The 12,264-nt window shown below is 39.9% G+C and overlaps 1 protein-coding gene across 1 annotated transcript in view; it reads left to right on the top strand.

The window, feature by feature from the left end:
• Positions 1 to 12,264, top strand: part of FAT4 (FAT atypical cadherin 4) — a 188,175-nt gene that overhangs the window by 131,115 nt on the left and 44,796 nt on the right. The window contains exon 7 of the mRNA XM_027956286.2: positions 2,034 to 2,214. Coding sequence (XP_027812087.2) covers positions 2,034 to 2,214 — 181 coding nt within the window. The remainder of the gene's footprint in view (positions 1 to 2,033; positions 2,215 to 12,264) is intronic.

The raw sequence follows: 12,264 nt of genomic DNA, 5'->3' as shown, positions 1-12,264 counted from the left end.
CAACAAAGGTCTGTATAGTCAAGGCTATGGTTTTTCCAGTGGTCATGTATGGATGTGAGAGTTGGACTGTGAAGAAAGCTGAGAGCCTAAAAATTGATGCTTTTGAACTGTGGTGTTGGAGAACATTCTTGAGAGTCCCTTGGACTGCAAGGATATCCAACCAGTCCATTTTAAAGGAGATCAGTCCTGGGTATTCATTGGAAGGAATGATGCTAAAGCTGAAACTCCAATGCTTTGGCCACCTCATGCGAAGAGTTGACTCATTGGAAAAGACTCTGATGCTGGGAGGGATTGGGGTCAGGAGGAGAAGGGGACGACAGAGGATGAGATGGCTGGATGGCATCACCAACTCGATGGCCATGAGTTTGGGTGAACTCTGGGAGTTGGTGATGGACAGGGAGGCCTGGCGTGCTGTAGTTCTTAGGGTTGCAAAGAGTCGGACACGACTGAGAGACTGAGCTGAACTGATGCAGAAAAGGCAAAGAGTAAGAACTAGTTTTGTTCAATATAAAATCCAACACCTAAAAGGTAAGATATCTGCAGAAATTAATTTTAAAATATGTTAATATAAATGGAATTCTTGACATTAGTAATCTCACAGAGAAGGCAACAGAGATCAGCTTGCAGCCTAAAATTTAATTGAATATATTCCAGGAGATATCGTGCCTTGTCATAGTGCCCAGTTCAAGTGGTCATACAAATTTTTCATCTAATGTAGAATTTGAGCTTCCTTGCGTACAGCACAAAAACCACTGCATTCCGTAATTTTCTAGTCCATTGATTTTTGGTTCCCATACATTGGAACATAAAATTGATTGGTACTACGCCATCAGTAATGACAATCTAAGAACACAGGGAGAAGTCTGAATAGCAATAAGGACATATTAGCAAATCATAAGAATATTATTACAAAAGATAATATTAGAAGGTTGTGAATCTCAACACCATTCCATGATATTAGAGAGATATTCATAAACATTTTACAGAGAAGTGAATGAGTAAGTGAGAGAATGACTTTATTTACAAAATATAGAATACTAAAAGTAAGTAGAATTAAAGCTTCATTTAATGGGAAATAATTTATGGGGAGAAAAGTTGTATCTTAAAATTGAGCGTGTCCAGGGCCTTATTTTATTTTAGACAAGCATAGGTAAGCAGATCTTCATTATTTCTATTTTGGTATATTAAAGTCTGAATATGATTCTGAAAAACAACTAAAAGCAGATGATTTGCCATTTACCTTTGAGATAACCCACAGAATCAACTAAATATGATATCTGACCTTCACCACACAAGAGTCTTCTAACTCTGTGTACGATAGACAGTGTCCTCCAGCGTTTTGTTAAATGCTGCATTTTCACTATATGCTGATAAAGGCACTGAAACAGGGAATAAAAATGAATCATTTCATATTTACCTTAAACATTAAATAAATGCAACAGAAATGATTTCAAGTCATCTCATTGACATGCTATTTCCAGCAAGTGAAAGGTCAGTGCTTTCTTTTTAAAATTTTCTGCAAAGAAATATGTTAGTACAGAAAAGGGGATTTAAAGGCCTCAAAACACAGTTAATTTTTCTTTATGATAGCATTGATAGTCACATCTAGGAATACAGTTTTTAATTCTGCTTTGTCAGCTGGCCAGCTAGTCAAGATACAGAGGGATGCTCCAAATCCGGCTTGATCTATTTTACTATAATTTTAGAGAAACCAGTAGTGCCTCTTTTGTGGCATTTAAATGATATTGTTGTGCTCCAGATTGCTGAGTGAGTACCTTTAAAATAGACTAGGAGACTGACATATTCTTTTGTGCAATATCACTAGGGAAGAGTTGGAATACTAGTCCCTAAATAAAAATATTTTTCTTTTAACAAAACTAAAAATTACTCAATCACCTGTCTATGTGTTCACAAATATTACCTTGGGGTGTTTTCTACACTCTCTTTAGTAGTTCTGTCTACAACCCATTGTTAAGCTTGCTATTATTTTTGTGATTTATGAACATTAAGACTTGGTTTTCTTTTCCCTCTAGGATTCCCTGCCCTGACCGGAACTGGAACAATCAATGTCATAGTGGATGACATCAATGACAATGTCCCGACTTTTGCCAGTAAAATGTATTTCACGACAATTCCTGAAGACGCACCAACTGGGACAGATGTTATATTGGTAAATGCCTCAGATATTGATGCTTCAACCAATGCGGTTATCAGGTCAGTGCCTTTTCCTTTGTAAATTTTGATTACTTTTCTCATTAAACGTCTTTGAACGAAATGCATATAATGCTTCATTTCATTGGAAATGTCATATATTGACACCTAACCCTATTGTGATTGAAAGAAAGTTTTAGTTGCTCAGTCATCTTCAACTCTTTGTGACCCCATGGACTGTAGCCCACCAGGCTCCTCTGTCCATGAATTGTTCCATCAAGAATACTGGATTGAGTAGCCATTCTCTTCTCCAGGGGATCTTCTTGACCCAGGGATTGAACCCAGGTCTCCTACACTGCAGGCAGGTTCTTTACTGTCTAAGCCACTAGGAATTATTGCTAAATAACCAACTATGCCTAAAATGAAGATTAAAATAAAAATTTTACCTTATTAACTTTATTTATATTCTTATTGCATTTCATTCTTTGGTACTTTAGGAATTAGGACACAGGTCAGGGGGAGGAGATTTTCATGCTTCATGTGAATGACTAGTGTCACTTAGTGGTATTTGCCTGGTGACCATCTGGAGGACCCAAGATGGCTTCACTCACATGCATGGTGCCTTGGCAGGGATGGCTGGAACAGCAGGCTCCATTGATTCCCTTCTCTGCTCTTGTGGTCTCAGGGCTTTTTAATGTGATTCTTCAGCAGAGTAGTTGGACTTCTCTATATGGTAGAGAAACCTCTGGGTTCCAAGGACCTCAGGTGAAAGCTGCTAATGTTCTTAAAAGCCAGGACTTGAAGTGGGCAGTGCATCACTTCTGGAATACTTTGTTTGTCATAGCTGCCATGCCCAGCCCAGAGATCCTGGGCTAAAACCTATGTGTGAAAACTCTTCAAATAACTTTTGTTTCATACAGTCAAATATAATACAAATTGATGCTATTTTTATTTTGCAAAAAATTATCATATTCACTTTTAAATTAGACAGTTCAGTTCAGTACAGTCACTCAGTCATGTCCAACTCTTTGCAACCCCATGGACTGCAGCACGCCAGGCCTCCCTGTCCATCACCAATGCCGGGAAGTTTACTCAAACTCATATCCATTGAGTCAGTGATGGCATCCAACACTCTCATCCTCTGTTGTCCCCTTCTCCTCCCACCTTCAATCTTTCCCAGCATCAGGGTCTTTTCCAATGGGTCAGTTCTTTGCACCAGGTGGCCAAACTATTGAAGTTTCAGCTTCAGCATCAGTCCTTCCAATGAATATTCGGGACTGATTTCCTTCAGGATTGACTGGTTGGATCTTCTTGCAGTCCAAAGGACTCTCAAGAATCTTCTCCAACTCCACAGTTCAAAAGCATCAGTTCTTAGGTGCTCAGCTTTCTTTATAGTCCAACTCTCACATCCATACATGACTACTGGAAAAACCATAGCTTTAACTAAACGGACCTTTGTTGGCAAAGTAATGTCTCTGCTTTTGAATAAGCTGTCTAAGTTGGTTGTAACTTTTCTTCCAAGGAGAAAGTGTCTTTTAATCTCATGGCTGCAGTCACCATCTGCAGTGATTTTGGAACCCCCCAAAATAAAGTCTGTCACTGTTTCCACTGTTTCCCCATCTATTTGCCATGAAGTAATGGGACCAGATGCCATGGTCTTAGTTTTCTGAATGAGTTTTAAGCCAACTTTTTCACTCTCCTCTTTCACTTTTATCAAGAGGCTTTTTAGTTCCTCTTCACTTTCTGCCATAAGGGTGGTGTCATCTGCATATCTGAGGTTATTGATATTTCTGTCGGCAATCTTGATTCCAGCTTATGCTTCATCCAGTTCAGCATTTCTCATGATGTACTCTGCATATAAGATAAATAAGCAGGGTGACAATATACAGCCTTGACGTACTGCTCTCCCGATTTGGAACCAGTCTGTTGTTCCATGTCCAGTTCTAACTGTTGCTTCTTGACCTGCACACAGATTTCTCAGGAGACAGGTCAGGTGGTCTGGTATTCCCATCTTATTACAATTTAAATGAAAAATATTTTCCCATTCTATTAAATCATTATGCCAACCTTCAACCTTTTATACTCTGGCTTGCTTTGTTTTTAATGTAATATATATTTTGGATGTTAATATCTTCTTGCTACTCATGGAATCCTGGAGAGAATCCATCTTCTTCTCTGGTTAATAGAGATTTGCTTCTCCGTCCATGGGATTCTCCAGGCAAGAGTACTGGAGTGGGTTACCATTTCCTTCTCCAGGGGATCTTCCCACCCAGGGATCGAACCCGGGTCTCCCGCATTGGAGGCAGATGCTTTAACCTCTGAGCCACCAGGGAAGCCCGGTTAATAGAGATTTTGTGTATTAATTTCCATTTTAGCTACTTAAATATTACATATTTAAGCCATTTTACCAACTACTGATGGGTTCTCTAAAAGCACAACTTTTAACGTGTGATGTTAATTTTCCTGTGTAGTCTAATGTGATCTTTTATACAACAGCTATCCAACAAATATTTGTTTATATTATTCTTTCCACCAGTTTGATCAAGTTATACCTTTTAATGGATGATGTACTTATTTTCAGTTTTACACTTTACATAACTAATATTTTCCCTTGTAGTAAACCAGCCTGTGTTATTTCCCAGTCTTTATCTAGTTTTTATCTTTGCTTTCCAGACACCCATCCCAGAATTTAGCTTTTATAGAAATGTATTCCTTTTTTCCTCCAACTCACCAAATGTCCATTCAGACCTCACTTTTAATTCTTTTATGTCATAACATTGGAGAAAGTCACAAAACTGCATCAACACAGTGAACGTCCAAAGGTAAATCCCTTACTCTGTGCTCTTGATCGCATCCCATTAGATTTCCTTCAGATCTTTAATTCAATAGTTACTACATTTCTCTCTGGATCTTCAGATAATCCCTCTTTTCTGGATCACATCTTTATTCCTACAGAAATGCTCAGAATATCTGGTATTAAGTTCTGGTTCCTATTTACTTACATGACTTAGGAAAGTCATTTTAGTATCTTTAAGGCTCACTATGGGGCTTCCCAGGTGGTGCCAGTGGTGAAGAACCTGCCTGCAAATGCAGGAGACATAAGAGACATGGGTTTGATCCCTGAGCTGGGAAGATCCCCTGGAGGGCATGGCAAACCACTCCAGTATTCTTGCCTGGAGAATTCTGTGGACAGAGCAGCCTAGCGGGCTTTGGTCTATGGGGTCACAAAGAGTTGGGCACAGCTGAGCGACAGTGTGCACACACCCAAGGCTCAGTATATCCATCAGTAAAAGTGGAGTTTAGAATTGCTGCTTTCCAATTTGTGAGAATTAAATACTGATATATATTGACCACCTACTCGGTGCCAAGTATTTTCCTGTTTCCTTCTCCAGGGGTTCTTCCTGACCCAGGGATTGAACCCATGTCTCATGTCTTTTGTGTTGGCAGGGATGTTCTTAACTGCTAGTGTCACCTGGGGAAACCCATATGTGAAATCAGTTAATATGTGCAAATTTCTCTTACACATAATTGTGATATTAAAATTGCTAAATGTATGTGTTTTTCTTTATAGCGTTCTAATAACTATTTTATTCCTAATATATTCACTCTTGAAAAAACATCTCCAACATAATAGTGACTGGCACCTAAAGAAATTAATTAAATGAGTAATTCTAATAGTCTTTAGAACTTTGGAATATTATTTACTCACATTTTTTTAACACCTCATTTTTGAGAGGGTGGGTTACTACCTCAAAACTTTCTCCGGCCAGTTATTCTTTAAAATCTCTCAATCAAATTTATCTTCTATTGCTTTACCAAAAAAGACTATTTGAATATTCTTCTGAAGTTTTTCAAATCCAGTGATTTCTGAATCCTTATTTCTCTTTACCGTTTACATCATAGGTCGTTCTTTCTTACTGGCATTTTATTTTTTCCTCAGTGTCTGTGTCAATATTATTTCTTATTTCTCACTCTGTATGTCTAACCACATCTTCTAATTTGCCTTTTGTGTTTCCTCTTTCTGTCTTCAAAGTAATCTGGACATTCCCCACAGCACTTTTCTTTATTTCCATGTGTATGAAAGAGAGAAAGAAGAAACAGAGGATTACCCATTTCCATGGCTGCACCTATGCAGAAAACACCCAGAAAACTATGCAGAAAACCTCCAAACCTGTGTTATCAACTCTAACTCCATTCCGAGAGATTCCCACCCATATTTGTAACTCTCCAGGAGCACTTCTACCTAGAGATTCTGCTGGAACCATAAGCACAACATATCAGAAACTCCTAACCTTTTCCGTTTCTCGGCATTCTGCTTCCTTTCACTGATACTGTCTCAGTTTCTTTGTCTTCCTGTCCTGATGGCTAACAGTCATCTTTTCCACCTCTGTATACCTTTTCTGTGTATTCCTCCTGCGAAGATCCTCATTCAGTCCATAATTATATCATGCCCAGATTAACATAATAAAAATCAGCTTACTTTTCTGACTCAGATTTATGATCCTTCCAATCTATATTCCATACTCTCCTGTATAAGGGCTTCTTATATGGTGCTAGTGTTGAAGAACTGCGTGCCAATGCAGGAGATTTATGAGACTCGAGTTCAATCCCTGAGTCAGGAAGATCCCCTGGAGGAAGAAATGGCAACCCACTCCAATATTCTTGCCTGGAGAATCCCATGGATGGAGGAGTCTGGTGGGCTATTGTCCATAGGGTTGCAAAGAGTCAGACCCGACTGAAGCGACTTAGTATGCATGCATCCTGTATAATTTTGAAGCCCTTACAGCATCCCAGGTGCTTTGTTAAGTTCTGAGAAATTAAGCACTTCAGTTCTCATAAGGAGAAATCTTTTTAATATAGAAGGTAATTTTGCTGTATTACAATTAGAGTACCTTGTAACAAGCATAATTTAAACACAGAATGTGTGGAATCAAGAGCATAGTCAGTGAAACTTGAGGAAATAAGTAGAAGCTTTGAGTAACTGATGATTTGCGGAAAGACAGAGGAATAGTTTATGAACAAATAAAGGATGAAAGACATTCTAGGCAAAGACAGAAACAGGTACAAAGGTAAAGCTATGCAAAAACATAGCATCAGAAAAATAAAGCTAATCAGTATGGTTGGTGTGGGTTAGGAATGAGCCTTGTATACCATATGAGAAGATTCACATTTTTTTTTTTTTTTTGCATCTAGTTGGAGAAACAACTGAAATGTTTTAAGGTAGCCAGTAACACGACTAGTTTACATTTTATGATAATTCCTCTCAACTTTGTAGGAAGCAATTTGGATGAAGCAGAGTCAGTCAGTGAATGAAAGAACAATGGCAGTAATATGAACCCCCTTGATCTGTATTTCAGCTTTAACAGTGAAACTCCCCCATCCTCAAAAGATTTTAACTTCCAGTTTGCCTAGGGGATAAGGCCTAGTCTGCATATTCCAGCCACTCCATAAAGGGCCCCAGCATCTCTCCAAGCTTGTTCTGTACAAATCTTCAATGTATAGTCAAACTTTCAGCCTCACTGGATCACTTTCTGCTTCTGGGAAAAGGATTTGTGCTTTCCCAAGCATTCTGGCTTTATTCAAGTCCTTCTCTGTCCTAGGGCAGGGTTCTCCAAACACAACCTGCAGGCCAAATTCCAGCCAAAGCCTACTTTCGTAAACAAAGTGTTACTGGAACATAGCCACGCCTATTCATGTGTGTATTGTCTATGACTAATTTTGCATTACAAGGGCAAGCTGAATGCTGCAACAGAGATCTGATGGTGTAAAGAGCTGAAAATATTTACTTATATTACTAATACTTACTAAGTTCAGTTCAGTTCAGTTCAGTCGCTCAGTTGTGTCCGACTCTGCGACCCCATGAATCGCAGCACGCCAGGCCTCCCTGTCCATCACCATCTCCCGGAGTTCACTTAGACTCATGTCCATCGAGTCCATGATGCCATCCAGCCATCTCATCCTTGGTCGTCCCCTTCTCCTCCTGCCCCCAATCTCTCCCAGCATCAGAGTCTTTTCCAATGAGTCAGTTCGCATGAGGTGGCCAAAGTACTGGAGCTTCAGCTTCAGCATCGTTCCTTCCAAAGAAATCCCAGGGTTGATCTCCTTCAGAATGGACTGGTTGGATCTCCTTGCAGTCCAAGAGACTCTCAAGAGTCTTCTCCAACACCACAGTTCAAAAGCATCAATTCTTCGGCACTCAGCTTGCTTCACAGTCCAACTCTCACATCCATACATGACCACAGGAAAAACCATACCCTTGACTAGATGGACCTTAGTCGGCAAAGTAATGTCTCTGCTTTTGAATATGCTATCTAGGTTGGTCATAACTTTTCTTCCAAGGAGTAAGCGTCTTTTAATTTCATGGCTGCAATCACCATCTACAGCGATTTTGGAGCCCAAAAAATAAAGTCTGACACTGTTTCCACTCTTTCCCCATCTATTTCCCGTGAAGTGATGGGACCAGATGCCATGAGCTTCGTTTTCTGAATGTTGAGCTTTAAGCCAACTTTTTCACTCTCCTCTTTCACTTTCATCAAGAGGCTTTTTAGCTCCTCTTCACTTTCTGCCATAAGGGTGGTGTCATCTGCATATCTGAGGTTATTGATATTTCTCCCGGCCGTCTTGATTCCAGCTTGTGCTTCTTCCAGTCCAGCGTTTCTCATGATGTACTCTGCATATAAGGTAAATAAGCAGGGTGACAATATACAGCCTTGACACACTCCTTTTCCTATTTGGAACCAGTCTGTTGTTCCATGTCCAGTTCTAACTGTTGCTTCCTGACCTGCATACAGATTTCTCAAGAGGCAGGTTAGGTGGTCTGGTATACCCATCTCTTTCAGAATTTTCCACAGTTTCTTGTGATCCACACAGTCAAAGGCTTTGGCATAGTCAATAAAGCAGAAATAGATGTTTTTCTGGAACTCTCTTGCTTTTTCCATGATCCAGCGGATGTTGGCAATTTGATCTCTGGTTCCTCTGCCTTTTCTAAAACCAGCTTGAACATCAGGGAGTTCACAGTTCACGTATTGCTTAAGCCTGGCTTGGAGAATTTTGAGCATTACTTTACTAGCATGTGAGAAGAGTGTAATTGTGTGGTAGTTTGAGCATTCTTTGGCATTGCCTTTCTTTGGGATTGGAATGAAAACTGGCCTTTTCCAGTCCTGTGGCCACTGCTGAGTTTTCCAAACTTGCTGGCATATTGAGTGCAGCACTTTCACAGCATCATCTTTCAGGATTTGAAATAGCTCTACTGGAATTCCATCACCTCCACTAGCTTTGTTCGTAGTTATGCTTTCTAAGGCCCACTTGACTTCACATCCCAAGATGTCTGGCTCTAGATTAGTGATCACATCATCATTTTAGTAATTTTAGTAATACTTACTAAAATATTTACTAATTTAAAATATTTGCTGATCTTTTATAGCAAGTTGTTGACTCAGCCTAGAATACCTTCATTCTCCCTTTTCATTACTATTGTAAGATGTGTGTGTGCTCAGACACCACCAACTCTTTGTGACCCCATGGGCTGTAGCCCGCCAGGCTCCTCTGTCCATGGGATTTCCTAGGCAAGAAGACTGAAATGGGTTGCTATTTCCTACTTCAGGGGATCTTCCCTGACCCAGGGAATCTCTTGCATCTCCTGCGCTGGCAGGCAGATTCATTACCACTACACTATCTGAGGAAGCCCTATTGTAAGATGAGTAACCTTTTAAATGAGTAACCCCTTTAAATCTTAACCTAAATTTACTGTTCTCCAGGAGAGGCTTTTCTAGTCAAAAGCAATCTCTGAAACTGGAGCCGATTATACAGAGTGAAGTAAGCCAGAAAGAAAAACACCAATATAATATAATAACACATATATATGGAGTTTAGAAAGATGGTAACGATAACCCTGTATGTGAGACAGCAAAAGAGACACAGATGTATAGAACAGTCTTTTGGACTCTGTGGGAGAGGGAGATGGTGGGATGATTTGGGAGAATGGTATTGAAACATGTATAAATATCATATAAGAAATGAATCGCCAGTCTAGGTTCTATGCAGGATACAGGATGCTTGGGGCTGGTGCACCGGGATGACCCAGAGAGATGGTATGGAGAGGGAGGTGGGAAGGGGGTTCAGGACTGGGGACACGTGTACACCCATGGCGGATTCATGTTGATGAATGGCAAAACCAATACAATATTGTAAAGTAAAATAATAATAATAATAAAATTTAAAGAAAAAAGCAATCCCTTTGTCTTCTGAATTCCTGAAACAATGCTTCAGAACACTTTGCCCTTAAATATATGGCCTGGTTTTGCATTTACTTTGATGTATCTTTCTTCTATCTAGGATATAAGCTTGAGATCAGAATTTTTTTACCTACTCAATCCATGTTTCTATCTGTTAGTTCATCTTACCCAAATATAAGGGCTTCCCAGGCGGTGCAAATCTAAAGAACACTCCTGCCAGTGCAGGAGGCATAAGAAATGTGGGTTTGATTCCTGGATCAGGAAAATCCCCTGGAGGAGGGAATGGCAACCCACTCCAGTATTCTTGCTTGGAGAATCCCCACGGACAGAGAGCCAGGTGGGCTACAGTCCATAGGGTTGCAAAGAGTTGGACATGACTAATTTGACTTAGCATGCATGCATGCACCCAAATATAAAGATGCATTATAATAAAGATAATAGTTTATTATAGCTATATGCATATACTGTTATGAACATAAACCTAAATTTTGAATTCGTGTCACATACTAATTACAATGCCAGGTGCTTTTCAAAAGAAATTACATTTGACACTCAAAAACTACCAAATGAAAGGAATACATACATGCATAATACTTTATAGATAGAGAAGACTTAGAAAGGTTAAGAAATTTTATGAATTTATGTACTTGAGTGAGATCAAAAGTCATGTCCAAGGGAACTATGTTCCAGAGTTCAGGTTCTAAACTACTACTGGTGCTGCTGCTGCTAAGTTGCTTCAGTTGTGTCCAACTCTGTGCGGCCCCAGAGATGGCAGCCTACCAGGCAGCCCCGTCCCTAGGACTCTCCAGGCAAGAACACTGGAGTAGGTTGCTATTTCCTTCTCCAATGCATTACTAGATCATCATATTCTAGCAGCCCACAACACAGTTCCTTATGATCGTAGTAAATCTCAGGAAGAGGTTAAAAAAAGATTCACAAAATCAAATGGGGTTAATTCAGCTTTACAAATGCAATGATTGATTGAGATTTTAGATTATAATGATCTGTTTATACCAGTAATTTGAAACAGTAAATTTCTTGAGTCAGAAAATAAATGAAGATCTTTGTGGATTGACATTGAACTCTGTGTGTGTGCTCATCCTCTTCAGTCCTGTCCAACTCTTTGAGACCTCATATACCGTAGCCCGCCAGGTTTCTCTGTCCAAGGGATTTCCCAGGCAAGAATACTGGAGTGGGTTCCCATTTCGTTCTCCAGGGGACCTTCTTGACCCAGGGATCAAAACAGTGTCTCTTATGTTTCCTGCACTGGCAGGCAGGTTCTTTAACAAAAGAACTAAATCATTGTAAACCAGCCCTACATCAACACACCTTCACAAGAATTGCTTTTGGGCTTAGCATGAGCTGCAGCATTTTTTGTCTCCCCTAAAACCTCCCAGGCTGTGTCTCAGCTTCCTTCTACTGTAGGATAATGGGAAAAGTGCACGTTGAGGTCATAAAGACAGAAGTTCGAAGTCTTCATCTGCCATTTATAGACTTTATGCATCTTCGTGCAACTATATTAGCCTCCCTTAGACTCAACTTCCTTATCAATTAAAAATCTAGTACAAATCTAGTACCACACTATTAAGACGGTTCTGAGGCTTAAATGAGGAAATAAATGAAATCCTTGTCTGCTGAGTACACACTAAGAACACAATAAGATGCTACAAAACTGTAAAGAACAGCATGAAAGAAAGAATGAAAGTGTTAGTCATTCAGTAGCCTGCCAGGCTCTTCTGTTCATGGGGATTCTCCAGGCAAGAATACTGGAGTGGGTAGCCATTCCCTTCTCCAGGGGATCTTCCTGACTAGGGATCAAACGTGGATCTCTTGCGTTGCAGGCAGATTCTTTACCATCTGAGCCATTAGAGAAGCATAG

Source organism: Ovis aries, chromosome 17 (assembly GCF_016772045.2).
Source record: "Ovis aries strain OAR_USU_Benz2616 breed Rambouillet chromosome 17, ARS-UI_Ramb_v3.0, whole genome shotgun sequence".
NCBI lineage: Eukaryota > Metazoa > Chordata > Mammalia > Artiodactyla > Bovidae > Ovis > Ovis aries.
The sequence above is the reverse complement of the archived record's forward strand: the minus strand, read 5'-3'. Positions and strand labels throughout refer to the sequence as shown.